Source organism: Canis lupus, chromosome 6 (genome assembly GCF_003254725.2).
Source record: "Canis lupus dingo isolate Sandy chromosome 6, ASM325472v2, whole genome shotgun sequence".
NCBI classification, from domain to species: Eukaryota; Metazoa; Chordata; class Mammalia; order Carnivora; family Canidae; genus Canis; species Canis lupus.
Window position 1 is genome coordinate 63,285,017 of NC_064248.1, and position 27,235 is coordinate 63,312,251.

Genomic DNA, 27,235 nt, shown 5'->3' on the forward strand with positions numbered 1-27,235 from the left:
CAGAAGTAAAGAGCATAGTCTTAGAGGTCAGTTAGACCTCTATAATATTGGGCAAGTTACTGAAGCTTTGTAGGCTTTAGTTTCCTCGTCACTAAAATGGTATGTAATAATTCCCACTCTATAGTATCATTATAAATATCAAATAAAAAATGTGAGTTGACTGTTCACTGCATAGTAAATGCTCAATAAGTGCTGGCTTTAGTTATTATTGTGATTGCTCTTGTTAGATTGTAATTTTCTTGAAATTGGGAACCATATTTAAATTTTTATTGAACAATTAGTACTTAATGCAAATTTGTTACTGTTTATTTACATCACGGTTATAGTTAGTGATCAGAACTCCCAAAATAAAACACACTGGAATGAAGATTGTTAGATTTGTTTATTGTTCCTTTATGTCACAGTTCTTTATTTAACCCAGGTAGGTGGGTTGTTTTATTTCTTCATCCTAATCCAACTTAAATTTTTTATTGAAAAATATTACTTATTTCTAAACTTTTCTTTGTCTTTTCTAACTTGTTAGGGGGATTCATACTCATATTCCACAGTGTTTTTAAGTGTCAACTCTGCCAGGCTCTGTGCTAGGTGTTTAAACATATTTAGACATTATTTCCATCTTGTAGATGAGAAACCAAACCTCAGAGAATTCAGGTGAATGGCCTAAGATCACAAGATTACAAAGGAGCAGCTGCAAGAATAACAAAAAAGACAACCATTAGCCAATGAAAAGAACTCTAAGAAGATGATGACTAAAGGAGTGTGAGATACAGAGAGAGATGTTTTTCCTTCAACAAGGGATGAGAAGGAGAGTCAGGAAAATCTTTTGAAGGAGATGAAATTAATCTAGGAGATATCCAGTCAATCTATGAACAATCGAGAATATTTTTTCTTCCACTCCATCCATTTTCACTTTAGATATGTGTAATGATTTATGTTTATGGCACATAAATTCAAAGTAGATAAATTGCCACTAAGTGGAAGACAAAATGGTAAACATGGTAGAAAAGCATTTTATTTGATGGTATGTGGGCTATAACTACATTCACAGGTTTTTAATATATAAAGAATGGATCTGATGGAAGAAGATCCATTTTTGGCATTGGAAATGATAGTGCATATGTTATTTCACCAAGTTCAGTTGCAGTTTTCATAATACAAAACCAGTCCTTGAAATGCATGGTAAATACGCTGACTCTGGGTACAAATGAATCCTCCACTTCTGAAAGCTTGGTACGGGCTCCGATTTAGGTCTCCAATACAGGTCCAACGATTTTTGGTCCTCTTTTGGGAAACACACCATTTGGCATGATCCTGGTAAGAACTAAAATAGGACTGTCCAGATATCTTAATTGCTTTGACATTGTAGACATGGTAAGGAAGGGAGCAGTTTGAAGGAAGCTCTTGTCCTTTTCGCTGCCAGGTTTCTGTTAGCAAGTGCGTCTTCAAATGTTGAGCCATCCAGGCTACAAAGATGTCTAGAGTTTACAGGGAGAATGATAGCGAGGTTAGTATTTATACTTAGATAAGTCTCTGAAAATATCCTCAGCAATGGAAATCATCATTCACCCCTGATATATGGATGTCACAAGCACAATAATAAGAACACAATTGAGATAGTGAATGGGGGAACATTTTGTAAGTGTTAAAGTGATATGCAAATAAAGGTTATTATCATTATTACTGAGATGACATTGGTGTTTAAAAATGTCTTCTGTTCCACACAAACAAGAGAGCAATATATGTTTTTGTCCTGAAAAGATCTTTGGAAAGAATAAAGCTAAAGAAGTAACCAGGGGTCAGCTTCTAGGGATCTTTGGAAATCTTGCCAAAATGTTTGGATTTTCCTGAAATTGATGGGGCAATTTTTCCTTTTCTTTTTCTTTTCTTTTCTTTTCTTTTCTTTTCTTTTCTTTTCTTTTCTTTTCTTTTCTTTTCTTTTCTTCTTTTCTTTTCTTTCTTTCTTTTCTTTTCTTTTCTTTTTTCTTTCTTTTCTTTCTTTCTTTTCTTTTTAGAGAGAGAAAGAGAGAGCAGAGCAGAGGGGAAGAGGGAGAGGGAGAGAGAATTTTAAGCAGACTCTACTAAGCACAGAGCCTGATGCAGGACTCAATCCCATGACCCTGAGATCATGACCTGAGCTGAAATCAGGAGTCAGATGGTTAACTAACTGAACAACCCAGGTGCCCCTCAATGGGGGAGTTTTTAAAGAAGTGTTAATGAAGAACTAATAGAAACTGATTTATTATCATAAATATGAATTGAGAGGCAATATGGAGGATGAACTGAGAAAGGTGCATTAGATTAGATATAGGGAAAACATCAGGTTGTCACTATAACTGTAATGATAAACACAAGTGTGGACTGTGGCAGTGACAGAAAGTTTGGAGAGGAAAAGATAAATATGAGCATTACTGAGGACCTGGAAGTGATTGAATTTGATGACTTGATAGAGGGGTGAGGAAAAGAGGGATCTAGAGTTCCCAGTTGACCATGCAGAATATAAGAAAAAGAGTAGATTTGTGGGGGATAATGATGAATTTGGCGTGACTGTGCCACCTCTGAGTAGAAATGTCCAACCCACTGTTGAATACATCTGTCAGTTCAGAAGTATGGGTACAGACCTAGTCTTGGGAACCACCCGAAGGCTTGCTGGAATCACCTAGAGTGAATACGTAGAATGAGATAAGGAAGAGTAGAGAGGATCATGTGGCAACTCAGTCACCTAAGGAGTAAGCAGAGGAAGAGGACCTTGCAGAAGAGACTTAAAGAAGTGGGAAGAAGACCAAGAGTCTGTACCCTCCCACCAATCAGGGAGGAGGAGTGTTTCAGGAAGAAATGGTTTTAGCAGTGCCAAATTCTGCAGAGGCTATTTCTGTCCTGTTAATTTTTGGATCTCTATCTGGTACCTAACACAGGGCTTGGAAAGTGGGAGGCATTCAGTAAATTTTATCTAATATAAAAGGAAGGAAGGAAGCAAGCAAGGAGAGAAGACAGTGAGGTCAACTAAGAGAGTCGCTGGTGACTGGGGAGAGGTTGGAGTGTCTACAAACAGAGACACAAGACGGCAATCAAGCAGCATGGAGCCAGTGAAGGCCCCAAAGAGTCTTTTTTTTAAATTAAAAAAAAAAAAGATTTTGTGTATTTATTCATGAGAGACACAGAGAGAGGCAGAGACATAGGGAGAGGGAGAAGCAGGATCCTTACAGGGAGCCTGATGTGGGATTGATCCCTGGACCTCGGGATCACGCCCTGAGCCAAAGGCAGACACTCAACCACTGAGCCATACAGGCATCCCTGAAGAGTGTTATAAAAAGAAATTTGGAAGAAAAGAAAAAAAAAAGAAACCAGAAATATAGGGGATCTAGAACCAAGGGAGTATTTTCAGGAATGTTTGTGTACTTAGGGGACAGATCTTATAGAGTGGGGACATTGAGGCAGACGAGAGGGAAGAGATAAAGTGGATGAATCAAGGTATTAGGGGATGGGTTCCAAGGCAGGGGATGTACTGCTTTGTAGGGATGAGAGAAAACTCATGAAAAGGAATGGAAACAGATAAGATTGTTGAGAGTGGGTGTGTTTTGGTTTCCTTTTTTTTAAAGCTATTTTTAAAAATTGAAGTATAGCTGGCATACAGTTATATTAGTGTCAGGTATAAAACATAGTGATTGGACAACTCTATCCATTATGTTGTGCCGACCAGAGTGCAGCTCCCATCTGTCACTATACAACCCTATTATAATACCATCGATTATATTCCCTATGCTGTTCCTTTCATCCCTGTCACTTATTCTTTCCATTAACTGGAAGCCTGTACCTCCTGCTCCCCTTCACCCATACTGCCTATCCCTCCATCCACTCCCCTTTGGGGATTATGTTTGTTCTATATATTTACGGGTCCATTTCTGCTCTTTTTGCTTGTTTGCTCATTTGTTTTTAAAATTCCACACATAAGTGAAATCATATGGTTTTTGTCTTCCTCTGTCTGACTTATTTCACTTAGCATAATACCCTTAAGGTACGTCCATGCTGTCACGATTGGTAGGATCTCATTCTTTTTATGGCTGAGTAATATTCCATTGTGTATTTATACCACATCTTCTTTATTCATTCATCTATTGATGAACACTTGGGTTACTTCCAAGTTTTGGCTTCTGTAAATAATGCTCCAAAAACATAGGGATGCATAGATCTTTCTGAATTAGTGTTTTTGTTTTCCTGGGGTAGATACCCAGTAGTGGAATTCTGGGATCATGTGATATTTCTATTTTTAATTTTTTGAGGAAACTCCATACGGTTTTGGTGGGGATTGTCCTTGAAGTGGTTTCTCCTTGGTGATCTCTGTTCTCTCTACGAAGGAAAAAGCGAGGCTGGGAATGAGGAAGCAGGGTAATGTAAAGGACTTGAGAATAAAGGAGGGTTAACATAGCTGTTTAGGGAGTGGAAAAAGGAGACAGCTGTGGTTCTGTGCTCAATGGAGGCTGGCGACTGCAAATTTTCACTGGCCCCTGGCTGGATGGTTGTGAGAGACTTCGGCAGTTGGATTGGCAATTGTGACACTCAAGCAGAGCAGGCAAATGTTTGAACTGATCTGACTTCTCTTTTCCCTTTCCTTCCTTCTCTTTTACTTCTCTGCCCCTGACTAATCAGAATATTTCCTCTATACAATCTAAAGTGAGTCCAACAGCAAGGTTACATATGGTTGGATCATGATCTTTCATACCGTCAAGGAAAGAATCAGACTTTGCAAAATGGATAAATTTTTGGCCCCGGGCTGACTGAAGTGAGGTGAGGCGCTGGCCAGGGATCTCTGATGAGGTGGACCCAGCAGCGCACAGCTGTGGCATGTAGACGAGCTCCTGGTGAAAGATGGTTGGGATGGAACAGCTATAAATGTTTGGGTTACAGACCAAGAGCTGAGAATCTGAATTAAGAAACAGAAAGAAAAATTGAGAATTAGGACACAAACAGAAATGTCTGTCAATATTATATATCTTGTTGTGAATTAAAAACAGACCAAACAAGAAGCAACACCAAAAGTATTCCCTTGTTTAAGCCAATAGCTTTCAACTTACTGTTGGTTAAAATAGTTGACAGCTATTGAGCACTTTCTACTTTCCAGGCATTGTTCTATGAGTTTTACATGGATTTATTGATTCAATCCTGATAGCAACCACATTAAGTAAGTTCTTTTATCATCATCCTCATTTTACAGACGAATTAATGGAGAATTTAGGTTGTGTGCACAGGGTTATAAAGCCTGTACCTGATGGAGTTGATATTCAAACCCAGGCATTGGGCCTCGCATTGGAGATCACGTTTTTTCTTACATATATACATATACAAAAGAAGAGAACTCCTGTGTACCGATCATCAGTTTGAAGAATGATCAACTCATCAGCATGTACATATAATCTCTGTGTTATTCATCTGTATAATCATTACTGGAACTCAGTTAGTTAAACTAGGGTTTCTCTTGGATGAGAACTTCAGTAATCTTTGTCATAAGATGGACATTTGATGAAAAACATATTCTAAACCTCCCATATATAGAGGTAAATCACTTTTTACTACAATTTAGCAGCCTCCTGTGATTGGTAAAACAGTGTTCCTACTTGTCTTTCTCTCCCATCGAAGTTTTCCAAATCCAAGTATTTTTGGCCATTGGAGCCTGGGATCTTAAGGAAGATCATGTGGCTTGGAGCTGTCAAGTTGGTGGCCTGCAGGCAACATGTAATCTGCACAATTATTTCTTTAAATAAGATTGAGACCATACTCTCTTTCCTACTCTCTCACATCTTCCCATCCCTAGATTTCTAGTTCCTCTCAAAAAGTATGGAGATCTGTAACTGTTAGGTCTGCTTTCCCACAGAGCCACATGGCTATAGACATTTGAAAATACTACCTCTGATCAATTTCAAAGACTTCACTGGTGGATCAGGAAACAAAGGTCTAGTAAGCGAACCTGCTCAAAGTCTCACCATGGCAACGCCAATATTAGAATCTAATAGAATCTAGGTATCAGAGTGTTAATGAATAGAGAGATAGATTAAGTCATTAATATATTAATAGATTTCCAAGTCCTTTCTTTAACACTGCAATCTCTTTTTTAACATACTCTAATGTTACCTATTGCTTCATACTGGTTGTACTTAAAAGTTATGCAGATGCCAGTTTGTCCGTGTCTTCTTCCTGTGGGTGGATAATCATAGCCTTCTTCAGGAGTTGGAGGAAACCGGGGAATAGAATGAATCAGCCAGAATCCCTGGACTCTGTTCCACAGCAGTAAGCCTACCAAAGATACAGTTAATACAGATCCATTAGAAAAATAAATCTCCATTCAACAATAGAGTTCAAAGCTGCAACATCTAAGCCCATTTGTATTTGGGGCTAACGTTTTATTCCATTAATAATCGCAAAAATCATGCTTGTTTTTCAAAGATTTCAAAACCAATTCGGGCACACATCACATTGCCCCATTACTGATAATAAGCCACCAAAAAGAAAGCCAGGGCAGCCACCCTGTGAAGAGTTAAGAGGAATTTCACGTCGAAACCTCAAGGAGAATTTGTTTTGGCAGACTGCAGATTTGCTAAATTGGAATTTGACCTTGTTAAACTATATAGTCACCTGGCAAGCTTCAGATAATGAATCTCTTTACTGCTAAGCAGCTAAGCTATTTTCAAAAGCTGGTTAAAAAAAGAGTTGAAAGAGAAAATATCAGATGGAGAACTGTACCTGTGGTAATTTGTTGTAAGAAACCGATGCTCACTTATGTGTAGAAGACTAGTCAATTCCACAAGCCCAGAAACAAGAAACAAAGAGAATTAAAGGAGAAGCCATGCCAAAACAGCCCAATTAATTGTGTTTAGTGAAGATTTCTAGAGCAAAATAACATGAAAACCGGAAAGAAAGAAAACAGAGATTTTCATCATCTTGTGACACGGCAAAATGAATCCTATCCAGCAGGCATCTGTGACTATTTCTGTGTTTATAAATAAATCGAGATAGTTTTGGTATGCTGACTAGACTTTCCAGTTTGCGTATGACCATGCAAATACAAAGCTATTCAGGTTTGCCTTATTGTTAGAGTAGACACCAAATGTCTGCCAGTTATTTTTTTTTTTTTCAAAGAACACACTTTAAGAAAGCACACTATTGGTCTCTCAGTGTGTTTAGATAGAATCAGTCCCTGTGTCCAGGTAGAAAATGTCCAAAGTTCTGCTGCCTAATATTCCTGGATGACCTTCAGGGGCTGTCTTTTGCCCAGATGAGTGCGCTGTTTGCCTGAAATCCTGACCTCTGGGTACTAATGCCACAGGATGTCAGGCACCTGCTAACAAAGAGAGCTCCCCCTCTAGACATGGGGTCCCATTCCCTTTCTAGTCTTTTCTCCAAGCCCTTGTAGCAACTAACAGAGTGGCGTGAGAATGGTGGTTGGAGTTTGTTGGAGAAGAGGTTGGAGAATGTGGTATATTATAAAAATTGCTGCATTTTATGCTAATAGGACCATCAGGAGGGCAACTTGGCTAAATCAAAAGCTTTCAGTGCTCATGACATTTGACAGCCATTACAAATTATATTCTTAATCAGAGGTTGCAAAGTGGCAGCCTACTGGCCAAATCTAGCCTGTCGATACATATTATTATGCTTGCAGAGTATTTTTAAAACTGAGTTCATTGCCAACATTTAAAAATTGGGGAAATTTTCCACAAACACTAATTTCAATATCTCCTGAAAAATTGCATCCCTAAAAGGCAAGTTGAGTACCATCTGCCCCTTTTGACAAAATATGCTCCCTCCACTGCTTCAGTTATCTGCTAGTTCTCCCCCCCTGGCTTGCTGACATCCATTTGCCTGTCTCTGAAGGCCTTGAGTTTGGGACCTTCTGAAAAATACTTGTTGCCATGGGAAATTATCTATGATGTATTAAGTTGAAAAATGGTTGAAAACAGTCATTGCAAGAGTTTTATAAAAATGTTTTATTTTTTTAATATTTTATTTATTTATTCATGATAGTCACACAGAGAGAGACAGAGAGGCAGAGACACAGGCAGAGGGAGAAGCAGGCTCCATGCAGGGAGCCTGACGTGGGATTCGATCCCAGGTCTCTAGGATCGCGCCCCGGGCCAAAGGCAGGCACCAAACCGCTACGCCACCCTGGGATCCCCATAAAAATGTTTTAAAATACGTATTATAAAAAAGTAAGTAGAAAGGATTAATATGGTATCTAGTGGGTCTTAGGATTACAATTTTTGTTTGCTGGCATTTTGAATTTTTATTTTTTTTAAGATTTTATTTATTCATGAGAGACACACAGAAAGAGGCAGAGATATAGGCAGAGGGAGAAGCAGGCTCCCTGTAGGGAGCCCGAAACGGGACTGGATCCTGGGGCACCAGGATCATGCTCTAAGCTGAAGGAAGACGCTCAACCACTGAGCTACCCAGGCTTACCTGGTATTTTGAATTTTTTTAAAATGACTTTATTTATTTATTCATGAGAGACACAGACACACAGAGAGAGAGGCAGAGACACAGGCAGAGGGAGAAGAGGGTCCACGCAGGGAGCCCGACGTGGGACTCCATCCCGGGTCTCCAGGATCAGGCCCTGGGCTGAAGGTGGCACTAAACCGCTGAACCACCCGAGCTGCCCGGCATTTTGAATTTTTAGATAACATATATACATAAACATAGTTAATAAATAGAAAAATAACAAAAGTTCCTATAATAAAAATTACTATAATATATAACAAAGTTATTGTAATATAAAAAACTATTTTTCAAAAATGTTTATTTCAAAAGGAACTGTACACTAGCAAGAGTGGATTTTATTCTATGTAAATTATACCTCTATGAACCTGACTGAAATGTGTGTGTACACACCCACACATACACACACAGACTGGCTGGTGTTCTCAGTAGTCAGTATTTGAATTTCTGCTGTAAAGCATATATTTTTAAATGTTAAGAAATAAGGGGCCACAGGGTGGCTCAGTGGTTGAGTGTCTGCCTTTGGCTCAAGGTGTGATCCTGGAGTCGAGGGATCGAGTCCCACATTGGGCTCCCTGCATGGAGCCTGCTTCTCCCTCTGCCTGTGTCTCTGTCTCTCTCTCTCTCTCTCTCTCTGTGTGTGTGTGTCTCTCATGAATAAATAAATAAAATCTTTAAAAAAATATTAAGAAATAAAATGGAATTTGTGAAAAGGAGATTTCCAAGTCAAATGATATAATTACAACTTGTGATATAGAACCCAGACATTTTGATAACTCGAACTGTTAAAAAGAAAAGCTATCCTTTTAGTGTAGAATATAAGAATATTCAAGATAGAACGTTTAAAAGAGTGCTGATTTCCAGGAAGAAAGAGAAACTAACAGCCTTTGTCATACCTTTAGTGTGTCCATACTTTCTGCTGTAAGTCACAGATGCGGGGACCCCATCATTGTATAGTAGGTAGGCTGTGTTGTTATTCTGCAGGAACACATTAGGGTTATAATGGTGTAAATCTTAAACTCATAAATGCTCACAACATTTCTACTAGCCACCCAGACTGCAATATGGAACTTTCATTAATACACATGAGAAGTCACCCGTTCTCCTAATAGACAGCTTCCCCATCAATATGGGGGAACAGGGAACAGGAAGTCCATTTTCAGCCATGCATGGTTTCGTCTTATGTGACAGGGAACCAACCCTATGCATTGTGATGTGCGTGCAAGGGCAATATTCCTATTTCTCTTGGTTGTTTTGGACTGTGTTTCTCATTTGACAACCAGTGTATAATAAAGGACTACTTAAATATTTGTTCAGGAAATGAAGTAGGAGCAACCAGCCAAGGATTACACCTGGGTTTTTTCCACTGATATTAGAGACACAATGCAGAACTGGCTGTCAGGGTCTGGTTTCCTCTACCTACATTGTGCTTCACGGCTTCATCATCATTTTGTGTTTAATCAGGATTCCTCATTCTCTGTTCCCACTACCTCTCTGCAGGGAAGGATTTCCTACAATCCATTTCTCAGCGTATCCATTACTTCACCTTTCTTGCTTGATATTTTCCTGCTTAGAAAAAGTAGTGAAATTGAGTGTGTGATATTGGATTTCCTCTGGGAAGGCAAAATCTGAGTAAATTTTCTAAACAGTTGGCCAATTCTCTAAGTAAAAATGGATCTATTATTTTGTTGGTATCTCTTATGTCATATTTTGGAAACTTGCTTACATTTGTTCCGTGTGGTTCCATTTCATTTATGTCATGATTCAGTGATTTTTATTGAAGCCAATAATGTTAATATTAGAAAACATCTCAGGGACACAATTAAAAGCAAGAAAGAACAACCCATTTCCTTAAAAAAAAAAAAAAAGAGGCTCTTCCTTTTGTCTCAGAAAAAAAAGTCAATAACTAAGTCACTTAGTTGCTTCATTATTTGATGTAATCTAAAAAAAATTTTTAATGTGCCATATACTCCGTGAAGCATTCTTGGCTCCTATATTTGGAATATCCGAGAAAAGAAGCTATCTTCTTACCCTCATTTTCCACAAATGACCATAGCTACTGTTGGCATTTAGATCCTCAGCTGGAGGACTTTGACAGTTAGTTATTCAGTGAGCCAGCATTGAATGTGGTCATGAGGCCATTGTGTGCCTTTGGTGTGCAATGTGAAGGGACTCTGGGAGGAAGATTCTATGAGGAACTTTATTCCTATAATAGATGAATATTTATTATTCTAACCAGGAATGTAACAACTAGCTAAGGCTAAATGGGATGTAGCCCTAGTGAAGAGAGGCTCTCTGATAAATAGGAAGGATTATGGATTTAAGAATATGTAGGCCTAAAAAAAAGAATATGTAGGCCTATGTGTGCCTCTGGACACCTTTTTTTCTTTAACACATAGGCTGGGTATTAGTTTGACTACCAGTTGTTGAATAAGACTCATACAATCTCTGCCCCGAGTCGAGGGAATATTGACAGACAAGTACTGGCAGTTGCAACAATTCGAGGAGCGTCATTACAAAGGTGAATGGAAAGTTCTTATGGACAAAGGCAAAAGAAGGGAAACAATCCCAAGTGTACTGAGATATTGGCCTAGGTCATCTTGACAACTGAGATTTAAAATCAATTGGTTTTGGGGAAGCCTGGGTGGCTCAGCAGTTGAGCTTCTGCCTTGGGCTCAGGGCCTGATCCCGGGGTCCCCGAATTGAGTCCCGCATCTGGCTCCCTGCATGGAGCCTGCTTCTCTCTGCCTATGTCTCTGCCTCTGTGTGTGTGTGTGTCTCACGAATAAATAAATACAATCTTTAAAAAATAACAAAAAACAAAAAATAAAATCAGTTGGTCTGATCTTGCATTCTGCTTTCTGTTAGAATTCCAGGTCAGGAGGTGGAGGAGTTATGTCTTATTATCACTTCTGGCACATAGTTCCAGCTTCCAGAGAATACCCCATCTCACTTGGATGTCACCCACTATTGTTGCTTTTCCTCTTTTGGATCTATGCCAATCAGAAATGGAAATCAGCCCCTTTACTGTCATTTTCTTTCTAGAATCTATCACTCAAGGCCTTATATGTGAGCAGGTTTTACTGAAGGTATGAAACCTTGAATGGTTTTTGTTTTTTTTTTTATTTTCTTCTTGAATGGTTTTATATCACCACAGACTTACTCTCAGTTTCCCTCTGTGCTTCTTGAACTTTCTGATTCCTAGGTCTCATCTACTCTTTTATTTTTTTTTAAAGATTTTTAAAATTTATTTATGAGACACACACACACACACACACACACACACACACACAGAGGCAGAGACACAGGCAGAGGGAGAAGCAGGCTCCATGCAGGGGGCCTGATGCCGGACTCGATCCCAGGACCCCCGGATCACGCCCTGAGCTGAAGGCAGATGCTCAACCACTGAGCCACCGCCCCTCATCTAGTCTTTTATATTTTGCAGAGCAGTTTAGCTCTCTTGCGCTCTGGGGCTAGTTTTGGGCCTCCAAAGATGATTATTATATTCTGCCAAAGTGGGAACCATCTGCCCCAACTTAAGTAAATGACAGAGGCTCCACCATGTTGCTCTTTCCTTTCTCTGCCCAGGGGGGAAGGGAACAAGGGAAGTGCTGATTTTCTTACTGATCGGTTATGCTTCCGGCCTCCATCCCCAACCTTGGAAAGCAGAAGCAGCTGCAGGCAGTGTTGACTTTACATAATAGTCTATTAATTTAAAACAGGATTGCTGCTGGGATTAGATAATTTTTAAAAGCACCTAGAATGGTGCTTGGCACACCTTACAAATAAATTCGTACTTTGTAATTTGGCTCTGAAGGCTGGTCTTAATGGCAGGTGAGTAAAGTGAATATTAACACACATACGGACAGCTCTCTGCACATTTTGAATAAATACTCAGATATACCTGTACCGGAGCACTAGGGTCTAACACAGTATTGTGGGGATTAAATTTACTGACATATGAAAAGGCCCAGCACCCTGTGAGTGCAGAGTCATTTTATACACTGACTGCTCCATAAGTGAGTGTTAGCAATGCATACTCATGCATGTAACCGAATATTATTGTTTGATTTTTTTTTGTGTCACCCCTGGTTGGAATGCAGTATCTTGTCACTGAACAGCAGACAGTGCCTGGAACACGGGGACTGCCCACAGTGAGCCAGGAGGCCTACTTACCTGTATCCCTCTGGCTGGTTAGCTCATTGCCTGATCAAGTCCCCATAGCAGGTTTAATCTTTATTCAGGCAAGTTCAGGGCCTTGCTCTAGAGCCCTAGCTCTCAAGCTACTATTTGGAAAATGATAAATTAAAAGGAAGACCAAGAGGAAACCTTTATGTGGGCCGCCACCACTCATCACCACCAGAGCACACGCCATCCATCCCTCGTGGCGTACTGACTGCAGGTCGATATCGCATTATAGCAGGAGGGGGCTCCTTTCTGTTTCCGTTGGAGGAAAAAGATAGCAAGTACTGAGTGAATTGGCAGAGGCTGGCAGCCAGAAGGCTTCCATATGTAATTAGTTCACACCTCACCCAGTGATACTATTGGATATAGTGCTGAGTGTACCAGTAATTTGGCATTGCTCTGGAGTCTGATGACATATTCCTTAAGGTCTTAGATTGATTCAGATTCTGTGCCGGCTTACTTCAGGATTGGGGGTTAGGTAGGTTATCAGTTCAAATCTCTTGGAAGCTTTAGATTCTGTTTTATGCATTTTGTACAATTCTGATGAATGATTGACTATAGCATACCTTGGAGGCACAGGCTTCATATAGCTGCTGTAATGTCCTTCCCAACGCACTCTTCGTGGTATTCACGAGTTGCTTACTCCTCCTCCAGCTTCTGGTAGTAGAGTCGAGGTATAGGTACTCTAACCCAGTCTGTCTGCTTTCCTTGTCTTGCTGCTTAGGTAACTTATAAAAAACAAACCTGACAAAGGAAATAATCTAATCATTAACATTTATTGACTGCTTCCCTGGTGTTAAACACCTAAATATATCATATTACTTGTGTTTCCTAAGTCTAAGGAAAGGGATTTGATCAAGCTTTCTCTCTCTTCTCACCCTTATCGTTGCTTCTTCCCAAAGAAGGAATGAGAATCTAACCAGGCATGTCCTGAGACATTAACTGGCCTGGGGGGTAGCGTGCCTCTAGTGAAAGCCCATGCGCATTGACACTGCCTCTCTTTTGTTACCACAGTCCATATGGCCACACTGGGGAGAGGCCAAGGGTTGGACTGGAAAGACCTTGGATGTATTTTTCTCTTCTGCCCCAAGTGCTTGGCACACTCATCTCTTTATAGCTAGCTGGCTGGGTCTGAGATTTGGGTTTGGCATTCAGAGTTGATGAGTCTCCCTTGAGCCTCTGGCCTAGACCACATTCTTCAGCTGTTTATCCGACTGCCCTGCTTTGAGGATTGAGGGCCAAGACCAGCTAATCAAATAAGCATTTTGCCTTCTTTGCTATTATCTCCTGTTCCTGTATCTTCTTCAGGTATCTCACAGAGAGGGGAGGTGGTTGGGCTCACACAGCACACAGGCACTCATGGATTATGTAGCCCAGGGCTTCTCAATGTGCTGTGTTTACATTTCAGGCCAGATCATTCTTTGCTGTGGGGGGCTGTCCTGTGCATCACAGCATCCCTGGCCTCTATCTATTAGATGACAGTAGTACTCCTCACCTATGCCAAGCAAAAATGTTTCCAGTGTTGAAAGTCCCTAGAGGGCAAAATCACTCAGGTCTAGCCAAATACTCTCTAACAGCAAAAATTGCATAATTAACTATCAACTACCCATAATGAATCAAACATTCTAATGCATTTACGATTGCCACACACCAGTGTCTTACACTGGCCATAAAACCTTCATGAATTCTTCATTTGCTTCTATTTACATGAGCTCTTTCCTGCCCTGACCATGCATTCTTACTCTCAGAGCAGGGTCCTCGTGTGTGGAAGGAAACATGAGATTGTTCTTTGGTGCTGACCTGTTGTTGTTCTGCCCTTTGACCTTCACAGTGAGTTATAGCAGCTCAAGGCTGCCGCCCTGTCTGCTCAGCATTCCTCTGACCAGTATTACTAAGTCACCTGTCCATTCAGTTGTGGCAGAAATACATTTTATGTGTCAATCACACTGCGGTGGTCCACCACTGAGGGGCTTGAGAACTAGTGGTGTCATGGCAAACCAGATGAGAACTAGTGCTTTTAAACATTTTTTCTCGGGTAACCCTTTCCAGGTATATTCTGAAGACTCCTGAATCTGCTTGTAGCCCAGACCTCTATGCCGAGGTCCAGAGAAGCCTAAACACATACATGTCCCAGAGGCCTCCAGCTCCATATTTTGGAAACCAAATTTATATTTCGCTCCAACTCTGCTCTTCTCCACAGCTAGGGAACACATCCACACAGAGAAGCCAGCAATCTGAAAGTCTTTCTTAATTTCTCTCTCTCTTCTACAACCCTCAGCCCATTTGTTAGCAAGTTTTCTCAGATTGTTCCTTCCTTCCTATTTTGACAACCATTTCTTTAACGCGGGTCCACACATGGTCTTACCAGTAATGCTGGACAAGTCCTATTGGTCTCTGTGACTCTAGACCGTTCTCCACGCAGCTGGCCTCGACAGTACCACCAGTGGGCTTTCTAAAATATGAATCTGACTGCATCACATCCCCGCTTGAAGGTCTTTAGCAGTTCCCTTTGAGGGAGGAGTGTGGACTGGGCACCCCAGCACACAACCCTTCATGACCTGGCTGTTGCCTCCCACTGAGCTTCCCTCCTGCCATCTCCCCAGGTTCTCCCAAAGCACCAGCAAAACTCAACTGCTTCCACACCTTCTCTGTGGCTTTTTGCCCTTGGGCCTCCTCACGGCTCCTTCATGGGCCTGAGACCCCCTGCAGCATCCTGGTTTTTCCATCCAGCTCATAATTGTTCTTAAAACTTAGCTCAAAACTACTTCCTTAGAGAAGCTTTTTGGGGTCTATGCTCCCCAATGGCCCCATCTATGCCCTCACCACATAACTGAGCTCCTTGAGGGCAAGAACCTTGTTTCGTCCATATCTGTATTTCGTTTCTTATGAGCTCACTAGCTGTTCACTGTCAAAACTGAGTGTATCTGTGTTCTCTGGCCTGAAGCTTACACAAAGCTCGATGCCAACCATAATGTCAAAACCAAACACCTTAATTAAAGAGTAAAAAAGTGATCGAAGCTTTAGAAGGATCCGTGACTATGATATGATGCCATGCTTAGTCTCTCTGACACCGTGAAGGAGACCAGTGACCTAGCACCCACTCCAACAACGGCCTTGCATTGCCTAACAGACAGGGCTAAGCCAACAGCGCTGTTCAGTCAGGCCTCTTTTCCATTCTCACAAGGGGAAGAATAAGCTCTTGTGTCAGAAAAAAAGTACCTGCCTTCTCTGCCTTCTCTCCTTTGTCAATCTCTAAAACGATGGTGGAAGGGTTCTGTTAGGAAAGGCACAGTGTAATTAAAAGAAATTGCCAACTGAGCGAGGCTGTCGGTTTCATCCTACCCTGTGGCCACCAGCCTTCCCCTCTGGGAGCAGTCAATCGGGCTCAGGAGGGGCTGCTCAGCTCTTCCTCAGGGGGAGGCTCCCCCACTCAGGAGCCTGCCCCTACTTGGATTATTGGCCCATTTCCACACTTTAATTTCCTTTCTTTTTAAAAGGGAGAGGCGGGTGGAAGACTCCTTTGGAACTTTACAGTAAGCCACGGGGCCTCAGACACTCTGGCTTCCTAGCTGCAGGCCCGGATCCTCACACTTCATTTACCTACCAATCCACAGCTTCGCCTTCTTCATTCCTGCACGATATTGTTGTTGCCTCCAGGACCCCAAAGAGGCCAAAGAAAAGCAAAGCGAGGGCTGTTCTCAGAAGTCTTGCTGTCATTTTTTTTATCTGCCACCTTTACACCAGGCCACAGCAGGAAGCTGGCCCCCGAGCCTGAGGGCTCCGAGTCTCAGGTCTCTCTCAGGCTGTGCCAGTGCTGACTGTTGTTCCATTTACCTCCACCGTTTGCTGTTCGGGCATTTTCAGAATGGGGTGAACCTCATGTAATTGTGTGGTTTTGTCACAACCTGCCAGCGTGACTCCAGATGCTTCTGTGCTGAACTGTTGACTGGCTTGCAAAGTCATCAAAAGTTCTGGAGAGAAAAAAGGGTTATGTAGTTAACTCTTTGGAGTGAACACCATGTAGTATTTAGTTCAATAGGCAGGGGAACTCCATGAGGCTAAGTAGCTGTTGAATTAAATATATTTCCTGTTTTCCCCTCATGATTGTCTGGGAGCAAAAGCCACTTTAAGCAGAAATGACAAAACCTTATGTCTTGGTAATAGGATCTATCAGTTCTAATTCTCTCAGTCTTAAGCAAACATTTCCTAAGGTGATCTTCAAAGGGTTTCCTCAAAGTAAGAGTAAATTTAATTGTATTTTACCAAAGATGTTTACATATTCTCTCCACCTCTGGTTTTAGCCACTCAACTTGGTGCTTTCGTTTCAAGAGGCCTTGGTGCCCAATTGGTTGTAATGCAATCAGGTAAACATATTGACCGCTCACCCTTCAGGTCAAATAAAAAATGTTATAAACATCTGTTTTGTTCAAACTATTTCTTTTTCACTCTTGAAACTGAATTTTGAAATTGAAGGCCAAGAGGAAATGGCCCATTACCACAATGATTATAAAAAGGTGAGACCACTCTCTTTTTAGAGGACGGAAGGGAGTAGACTAGCATATGAAGAGAATTTCTTTAATTGACTCAATTATTAAAGATGCTGTCATAATAAGTAGCACTTTACCCCATGCCTGGAAACCATTATGGCTCTGATCTGTCCCTCTGGTTATGGATCCAGATCAGTTATGTAGGGACCTAGACCAAATTGCGAATCTTCTGTGGTTGAGCTGGAGTTGTTCAGGATTCAAGTTTCCTAGGAAGGTGAGGACTTGGGGCTCTATCTCTCTGAAGACTGAGTTTTGTGAGGGATGTCTGACCACCCGCCCACATTTTCCTGTGGTGCTTGCAAATAGAGCAGAATTCTGAGCCTCAATACATACCTGCTAACTCAGAATTCTTCCACTGGAGCTTAGGAATCTACATTTTTTTACAAGGTTTGTGGGGATACTAGTACACCCTAAACTTTGAGGCTTGCTGCCCTGACCCAGGGCTATGCAGGTATCTGAGAGGTTTGCAACCTGTCAAATTGGTAAAACAAACAAACAAACAAACAAACAAACAAACAAACAAACAAACATTTTTCTGATCATTTCTCCATGGGTATCATTTTGTCTTATATGTGTTTTTATTGTATTCAGGAAAGAGAATTTCAGCAACCACTAACTTTTCATCAAGTTTTTAAATATTTCATATCATGAAGTATATTTTGCTAAGTCAAGGTGAAATAAAATTAATTTTATCTTGTGATAGCTTTTGGCAGTACAATGGTAATGGCTGAGTACACTAGGCTTAAGATTCATCGATGCATTTAGAGAATACAAGCAACTTGTTTTCAGTTATGTAGGCTAAAGAACATTTGTTGAATAGGCTATAAAATAATTCCTGTTTTCTTATCATTACATGCTTAGCACAATGCCTAGCTAAAAGTAAATGATCCACAAATGTTAACTAAGATTATGTTACTACGACCTGAGCCCTTCTTGTGGTTGGGCTGGGGGACATCCGTATTAGGATGCTATTTGCTAAATCTACTTTTATTTCAAGGTCTGGAAAAGTACTGTTAGGTTACTTTCTTTCAGCTATTAAGTTTCAGTTAACATTCTTATCTCTAGTTGTTACTGACCTGATCATGCTGATTGCCGGTGACCTTTCTTATGCAATCGCTAGGTAGCAAACCCTGCGCTGGACATTGAGGGGCTCCAGGGATTTCAACATTACCCTAAAGACTAAATTCCAGTGTGTCCCGGTTTTTACGAAAAACAGTAATGTAATGTGAAAAGAAACTGAATCTGGTGGATGGAGAAAATGCAAACTGGATAGAATGGTTTTCACATTGCCTACTTTTGAGGCCCAAGTGGTTCATGGTGGCTTCTAAAAACAGTAGAAAATTCCTTCATTGTAAGTTAGCCAAATATAGGGAGCAAGGTAGAGTCCTTCACTTGGTCATGTGCTTCTTATTTTATAGTTGAAAGTTTGCATTCATTCATCCAGTAATTCTGGAAAACCTCAGTCCTGATCTCCTGGAATTGTGTCTCTTCCACATTCTCTCTTGTCATATTGTCCTAGTACATTTTATGTCTCTTGCATATACTCTGGCTCCTGTGTGTCTGTCTTAATCCTGATTCATTATTTGGGTTTATCTTCCAGTTCTCAAATTCTCTCTTCGGCAACATTATTCTGTTACTTAATCTATCTCTTCCAAATAACTATTTCTTCAGTTGTGTTTAATCTGTTTCTTAATGCACTTAATGCATTTCTAGAGGTTCTATTTTTTTTTCTTCAAATTTACTTGGTCTTTTTTTATAGTCTCTTGTTTTTTGCTCAAGAGAAAATATACTCTATCTCAAGAAGGAGATATTTCAGTGTTCTCTTTTATTTCTGTAAAAATATTAAATATTATTATTATTTTTTAAGATTTTATTTACTTATTCATGAGAGACAGAGAGAGAGAGAGAGAGAGAGAGGGAGGCAGAGACACAGGCAGTAAGAGAAACAGGCTTCATGCAGGGAGCCCGACGCAGGACTCGATCCCGGGTCTCCAGGATCACACCCTGGGCTGAAGGCAGCACCAAACCGCTGAGCCACCCAGGCTGCACTAAATATATCATTATTATTTTTTTTTTTTGGTAATTCCAATATCTGAAGTCTTTGCAAGTCATACTTCTCTGTCTGTTGTTTCTGCAACTCTTTCTCATGATACCTCACTACCCTGTGTGTTTTTTGAATTACGGCTGGGAGTTCATATTCTTTGAAGCTTTATCTGTGAAAATTTCTTGAGATTGAGATAAAGTTCAGTTTCTCCAGACCCTGGACTATGCTGGCTTAATTGTAATTTGGTCATCCTTTGAGGACTTCTGGCAGTCAGACTGCTGGCTTTATTTATTTATTTTCAATAGCTTTTTGAGATATGATTTACATGTCAGAAAATTTATCTATAAAGTTTAAATTAATGTTCGAACATTTACAAGACTGTTGATGTGCTGAATAAACTCTACAATGTGACAAACTGAAGGAAAAAGTCAATATACTTGTTGCAGGAGGAAAGGGAGGGGACTGGAATTATTTTGATGAAAATTGATGAGACAAGCAATATGATACACATATTTGTGAAACAAAGAATTGTTCATGAAAAATGTTTTTAAAGGAAAACATAAGTAGAATTAATGTAAGAAGGCCAGAAGATGTTATTTTGTTAATTCCTATTCATCATTCATAGCTTTGTGGAAATCAGTCCCTCCTGGAAGCTTTCCTCGATCTCTCTCAAATTGGCTTAGGTATCCCAGAGTTCACTGTGTTTTTTTCACTTGGGGTAATTATCGCAATAATCTAATTATTTGATTTTGTTTCTGAGCCTTCCTCTCAAGGACAGGGGTCAGCAAACTATTGTTGGCCAAATCTGGCCCACTGCCTGTTTCTGTAAATAAAGTTTTATTGGAACACAGTGACACCCATTCATTTCTGTATTATGTATAGCTCTTTATGCTATAATGGCAGAGCTAAGTAGCTGCAGCAGAGACCACATGGTCTGCAAAGCCTAAAATACTAACTTTTGGATTCTTTACTGAAAAGGTTTGTTTTAGTGTATAGCGTACAAACTTTCAGTGTATCATCTCCATCAGGGCAGAACAGTGTCTGTCTGGTTTGTTGTTACATCTCTAGCACTTTACCATAGTGCTTATCACCTAAAAGGAGCTAAATAAATAAATACAGATGAACGAATGGGTTGAATGAAAATGATTTCAGAGATTTCTATTCTGGGGTTCTGTGGAATTTATAATGGATTAAATCTAAATAGATAAATAAATAAAAATGAGTATGCAGGCAAAATCCCATCTTAAAGAACTTTGTTTTAATGTTGTGTTAAAAAGGCAGCTGAGTATAGTGCAAGCAATCAGGCCAACCTGGGTTCCACGTCTGACCCTGCCTCTCAAAAGTCATGTGGTTGTTTTGTTTTTGTTTTTGTTTTTTGTTTTTTAAGATTTTATTTTTAAGTAATCTTCATACCCAACATGGGGCTCAAAGTCACAACCCCTGGATCAAGAGACTCATGTTCCACCAACTGAGTCAGCCAGGCACCCCTGCAACAGCCATATAGTTTTGACCAAACTCTTGAATCTCAACACTGTTACCTTCCTTTTCTAAAGGTGAGGCTCGTATTCTGTGCTTTCATGGAGGGGTCTCAGGACTCAGTGAGATGCTATGTGCATAGTCCCTGGCACATTACTAATGCTTATTAAATGCTGGTTCCTTTCCTCCTTGTTTCCTTTTCTTCTGGGGCAGTTATTTCATCATCTTTGCAGATGGACTAAAACAGTCCATTGGTGATATGGGTTTAATGACCACAAATAAGCCTACATCACTCACGTTTGCAATAGTCCCTGCCCAGATGAAAGTCAATGTTTGACCCAAATGTAGTACCTGCTACTGAAGACACGAAGCTGAATTTTCATCCTGCTCCACAGGGCAATCAGCTCTTCATTCTCCCCTTACTTCACAACTTAAATATCCCCGCCATATACACAGAATCGATCAGAGCTTAGAATTCTCTTGCAATTTAAGAAAAATGACTTAAGTTCTAGAAAAAGCAACAGTTTGGGCAGGGGTATCTCTGGGCGTCCAGTAAGTTCTACCTGGTACAGTGGGAGAGAGTAAGGCTCTTCAGGCTCGGCAGGGCTCTTTCCACTGCACCAGCCCTCCTGGTAGCCATGTGACTTTGAGCAGCTCACTTAACATCCCTGACAAAAGTTTCTTTTAGAATATGGATTCTTTCTCTTTAAATTGCAGGGTTGGGTGGTTTTGTGTTTTTTGTTTGTTTGTTTGTTTGGTTGGTTGGTTTTTGGAGTTTTTTGGTGAGGAATAGATAAGATAATGTAGATACCAATGAGTAGAATTTTAAAAAATGGTATAGAAATTCAAATTTCTGCAGTCACATGGCCATTTCCCTCCCTCTGCATCCTTTGTTTCCCTAAAGAGTGGGCTGCCCATGCAGGGGGCATAGGGACTCTGGCCTGCAGTGGGAAAGAGCATGCCATCTGGGGGCAAATGGGCTGGTTTCTCCTCCAGCCATCTGTCGCCTAGTAATTGTGTGACCTTGGCAGGATACCTAACCCTAGTATCTCCCTTGGTCAAGGTTGGATTAAAAATACCTACTGCATAGGATTCTTGTGAAGAATTAGAGGGAATAATAGATGCAAAGTTCCTGACACATATGAAACCCTCACTAAATGGTTGCTACTATTACTTTTATTCTCAAGACTTACACATTTAGAAAGAGACAGCTTTCAATGTATGTGTTTCAGTAAAATTTCCTTCCCATCAAATTCTTCAGATCTCAATCAATTCTCTGTTGTGGCCTTACCTGTCCCTAATCCTAGATGCTTCTTCTAGTTCTCAGCTTTAAGGCCATTAGTGCTATGAAGAGGCTGGTGAGAAAATTAGCATTTCCCCTGACTTCTATTTATTTATTTGTAATTTTTATTTTATTTTATTTAAAGTCAGTTTGCCAACATCTAGAATTACTGACTTTAGTGACAAGTTTCTTTCTTTGTAAGAGGTAGAGGTGTGAAAATCACTGAGCACCTATAAATGGAGTCTTCAAGAGGTAACAGGTCATTCTACCATAATTATGCATATGACTTGTTAGATTGCTTTTGAAACATCTGCTTGACAAATCCCTTTAGAGTCACATTTTGAACATAACTCAGGGCATATCCCTCCTTGATTGCAAAAATAAGCCATTCTACAGCCTAAAGCAACATGACATTTTCTACTAGATATCAATATTTTCCCATCTGACATTTAGTAGATCCTAGGCAGCCAAAAAAAATACCAACTGCTTCTCAGGTATGATTCACCATTATTGTTCTTATCCTCATGTATTGTTAAAATCTGCCAAAATGATATTAAGATTGTTCAGATGAGTGCTCTTTTTTCTCATATTAGTTCAGCATCTTTCTCTGAAATCTTTTTGTTCGTGAGTATTCAAGAAAATAGGCAGGCAAAGGAAAAACCTGGGCACGGAATTGGAAGAACTTCTCCAGAACATTTCAAAGACAGGAAGGGAGGCCAGTCTCCATGCATAGTTATTCCATTACGGTGTACCGCAACTGACTTGATTTTTACATCTGTGTTGGGTCCTGAGTAGCTAGCCCTTTTGTATTTCTCTCTGTTATGGAGGGAAGAGATGAGGTTTACAGAAGCTCTTCTAAGACTTAAGAGAAAATGCAAGTCATTTTTAAATTTACGAAAGTTTTTTTTTTAAATCTTCCTCAATATTTTCCACCTCAAATCCATGCACTGGGCCTTCTAGGGGTTAACAGACTCCAGGCTACGCCTCCCTAGACCTGTAGTGATGGGCCTGCATCCTTTTCAGTATGGCCTGCAAATAAAAGAATCCTCACTATCTCATTATGGAAGAGAAATACAAGATTAATTTACAATCTTGGAGTCTCCTCTCTAACATTACTTGGAGGTAATTAATGATTTCCAGCCCCTTATCTTTCAAGATATGTCTAAGGAAAGGGGATTTTTCTTGTGTAGAGCCAGGTTAAAATTTATTCCTTCTGATGTTTCATCCAGAGTATTACTCTAGGAAATCGAGTTTCCTTTCATAACTTTGTTTCCTGAAGCCACACAAGCCTGAGGAAGGACAACCAAAGCGAAGGCAGAAGTAAGCCTTGTCACACAGCCCCGGTGTTTCTGGGTTGGTGCGCAATCTGGGTATTTATCTCTAACAGTAATTGGGAGGACTCCTTGATGTAAAAATCTGACATGTGGTCATTATTTATCAATGATCATTATGGCTAGCATTTATTGAACACTTAAAATTTGCCAGGCTCTTTCCTGAGGGCTTTGGGTTTTTTCTCACATAATCCTCACAATGATCCTGAGAGGTAGGCGCTACTATTAATCCCATTTTATGGATGGAGAAATTCGTCCCCATGTGCAGAGCTAACAATGGCAGAGCAAAGGTTCGCACCTGTGTTTCCTGATTCCAGAACCCAGAGCCCATCCTCTCAGCCACTGGCCCACCCTCCACATGAGAGCGGCCTTCGTGTTTCATTGTGCAATCATCATGGACATGGGCCTCTGCACCCGACTATGCTTTATACATGACAGGGGTCTGGCCCCTACTTCTGACTCTCTGACTACAGAACTGGGGGGAGTCTCACTGAGGAGGGCAGGCTCGTTTCTGCTCTGGACCCATCATCTGCTGTGTCAGATCCTATCAAGAGACTCCTAGGCATCCCACACCGCCGTTGTTCCATTCCACTCCATCCTCAGATGGTTATGATCTTTTTCTTCTGACTTGTTACGCAGTAAATGGGATTTCTCAATCTCTGCTCTGGTGCCAGGGCCTAGTCGGGAGCTTGCCGAGGAGCGCTGACCTCCCCTCAGGAGCTCCCGGATGGCCACCCCGTGGAGTGCTGGCTTGCTAGCAACGCGAGCACCTGGTGCTGCTTCGATGACTCTCTCCACACTCAGTTCTGCCCTTCCCGGGCCTTGTTTCCCAGTGGGCTGTGGTGATCAGAGAGCAGATGGGGCCTTCCCCACTTTCCCAGGAAGAGGAGCTTCCTGCTTGGGTTTGAGCTGAGGTGGCGATTCTGTATTGCAATCTTTTGGGTATTTTCAAGAACTGTTCCGCGTCACCACACAAGGAGTGGAGGTGGTGGTGCACCATTCATTCATTCACGACACATTTGTTAGGCACCTATTTATGTTCTAGGCACTGTGCTGAGCACTGGAGTTGCCATGACAACTAAGATAGAATGGTTCCTGCTTTCACAGTTTCCCATTTTTGAATAAATCAGACACATGATGAGGCAATTGCAACAAAACTTGATAAAGACTGTGATAAGGCAATAACTATTTCCAGAGCATATGGAAGGGACACCTACTCCAGACCTGAGGGACTGGGCGGATTCCCCAGGAGAAGTGGCATCTGAGACTGAAGGGTGACTAGAAGGCATTCGGCAAGTGGAGGGGTTGGTAGTTGGGCAGAAGGAAGAGAAAGGATGTTCAAGGAAGAAGGAATAGCATATTCGAGGGCCTACGGACAGAGAGATCATGCAGAGCCATGATTAGCTGAAGCAGAGTTTGAAATAGGCTGTGGCAAGACATGCATTTGGAGAGGTGAGCAAGGGTGGATCTGAAGGGTGGCGCTCACTGGATCTTTCTATGTATCATGTAGGAACTACCTGCATTTTTGCAGACTGAGCTACTGTAGCTTGGGTATTAATGGCAGGACATAGGACTAAGAAGTAACATCTGTTGAGTCCTGCTGTGTCCTGGGGCTGATGGACGATCTTGGAGGCCTTTGGCTCTGGCCCCTCGTCCATGCCATCCAAGGGCCCCAAGCCATCCAAGTGCCTCCCTCCCCTTGGTGCAATCCCTTGTGGCTCAAAAGGCATGTCAGAGTCTTCCTCTGGCTACAGCCAGCAGAGCTCTCTACCCTAAAAACTGGTGCCTTTACTCGAAGTCCCTCCTGTCATCTCTGCTACTGCTGCGCCCACAGCCAGGCCTGACGTGGCCACGGTTGCTGGGATGGACCTCACTGCTCCACTAGGTACTAGGAACTGAGATGGGACTTTCACACTCACCAGCAACTCCTACAAGTTGGGGCGGTTATCTCCGTTTGTACAGCTGGGGAAACTGAGGGCTCAGAGCCAACAAATAATTTGTTGCAAGCCACAAAGCTATAAATAGCAAGACAGATTTTGGACCTGGTCTGATGCCAAAGCTCCTGCAACCACAAGCGGTGACTCTTTCCTTGTCAGAATTATAGTTATTAAGATCCTCTAAGTCTGCTCTTTGAGTTTTCTTATTGATCCTTTTCTTGAAGATGAGTCCCTCCAAAACTGGGTCAGAGGCTTTTGAGGGACCTTCCCCAGAGCCGTCCCTTAAATCAGCAGTGTGCCCTACCTACCAGGCTCCATCCCTGAGATTTAAGACAGCCTCCCATCCCTCTCACTTTGATTAAGAACATGACAATACCTTCTGATGTTGGTTAGTATTTTACAATCCCTCCCATGGGATCTGGTGATGCTTTATGTAAACAGATTTTTAGGCAGCCCTCAGCATATTGCCTATGTGCAATTAGCAGGTGAGGTTCCTTCTTTGTGACCCTCCCCAGACTCTCACTGCATGCCGTTTTTGATTTACTTTTATTTTTGTCACTTTCTTCCATTACCATTTTAATGTTCAGTTTTGATGATAAATAAAATAGGTTTTTCTGTCCCTCTGCTCCCTCCTGCCTCTTCTCTCAAATACCAGTAAAACCCAGGGACAAATCTTCTGAATCCTAGCCTTGGAGATGGATGTATTCGCTAGTGAGAGCTCCAGTTCCAGATAAGGGTACTAATGAATCAATCACCAGGCTTTTATTAAGTGTCTCTTTGCTAAAAGCATAGCTTTCCCTGCAGCCAGATGGCCCTGGCTCTGCACTCCTGAAGGTAATCTGGACCCTGTCACTAATTACTCTTCTTCCCGGCAGCAAGTAGAAGAAGCAATTTTCAAATTGTTCTTATTGATCACAGGGCATTTTCTCCAGAATAGCACTCCGTATAAAAAAGAGGATGTAATTAGTTTCAGTTAACTTAAGCCAAAAAATTTTATAGAAGAATGGCAGTCTACACAGTGGTTCAGAGTACAAAATTTGGAGTCAACAGTGTGAATCCTTGGCTCTATCCTTCACTAGCTATGTGAAGTAGAGCAAGTCACTTAAACTCTTTGAAGCTCAGTTTCTCCCTCTGTAAAATGGGAATAATATTAGTTTCTGGAGCTGCTACAAGGATTAAAGTTGGCACGGTTGAAATAAAACAGAGTAATCATTTGGTCCAGGGGATACTGTTCTCCTTGTTATTAGTTATTATTATCAAGAAAGCCATCTACCTGTCTGTCTTTAGGCTAGTTTGATAATATTTTCATCCATTTTTCACAATTCTCTTTACTCCATGCAACTTCTCATTTTTCTTCAAAGGTCGGATATAGTCTTGCTTCCATGAATACTCTTAACTCTCACCTTTTACAATGATGTGGTTAAATCAAGGCTTGAAGAGCTTGCAGACTTTTTGCCTTCATTTAGGTTTCTTCGATAAGATGACTTGTGTTTTTATTGTAGAACGATGAGGTGGAGTTTGTCCGAACTGGCTATGGGAAGGACATGGTGAAAGTTCTCCACATTCAGCGAGATGGAAAATACCACAGCATTAAAGAGGTGGCAACTTCAGTGCAACTTACTCTGAGCTCCAAAAAAGATTACGTGTATGGAGATAATTCAGACATCATCCCCACAGACACCATCAAGAACACAGTTCATGTCTTGGCAAAGTTTAAAGGGGTATGTGTCATTCTTCTCAGAGGCTTCCTGTCTTGATGCAGAATTCACTGTACTATTAACTTGAGGATATCACTGCTTACTGCAAGTTCCCTGTACTTTTTAACCCTATTTTTACATTTAAGCCACTAATTTTTTTCATTTCTATTCTAAAATTCTCACTCTTGTAGAAGAGCTTTCTCAGTTTTCTTCTTCTTCTTCTTCTTCTTCTTCTTCTTCTTCTTCTTCTTC

The 27,235-nt window shown here is 41.0% G+C and overlaps 2 protein-coding genes across 6 annotated transcripts in view; one reads left to right on the plus strand and one right to left on the minus strand.

Annotated features, from left to right (window-relative positions):
• LOC112640984 (uricase) overlaps positions 1-27,235 on the plus strand; it is a 77,519-nt gene that overhangs the window by 28,718 nt on the left and 21,566 nt on the right. The window contains exons 1-2 of one of the 2 annotated variants that reach the window (XM_025417835.3): positions 17,110-17,183; positions 26,789-27,007. In XM_025417835.3, coding sequence (XP_025273620.1) covers positions 17,154-17,183; positions 26,789-27,007 — 249 coding nt within the window. In that variant the 5' untranslated portion in view covers positions 17,110-17,153. Of the gene's footprint in view, positions 1-17,109; positions 17,184-26,788; positions 27,008-27,235 lie in introns of those variants that run through there. The other variant, XM_049111756.1, reaches the window with a different exon arrangement.
• On the minus strand, positions 364-16,632 carry DNASE2B (deoxyribonuclease 2 beta). 4 transcript variants are annotated; one of them, XM_025417832.2, is made up of 6 exons: positions 16,274-16,632; positions 13,236-13,413; positions 9,381-9,462; positions 6,124-6,285; positions 4,718-4,918; positions 364-1,475 (listed from the first exon to the last, which is right to left on the minus strand). In XM_025417832.2, the coding sequence occupies exons 1-6, from the start codon at positions 16,384-16,386 to the stop codon at positions 1,135-1,137; spliced, it is 1,077 nt and encodes a 358-aa protein (XP_025273617.1). In that variant the 5' UTR covers positions 16,387-16,632; the 3' UTR covers positions 364-1,134. The 4 variants fall into 4 exon arrangements, with proteins under 4 accessions (XP_025273617.1, XP_048967712.1, XP_035573101.1 ...); XM_049111755.1 differs by lacking the exons at positions 13,236-13,413; positions 16,274-16,632 and having other exon boundaries at positions 4,718-4,853; positions 9,381-9,598; XM_035717208.2 differs by lacking the exons at positions 9,381-9,462; positions 13,236-13,413; positions 16,274-16,632 and adding an exon at positions 6,733-6,987.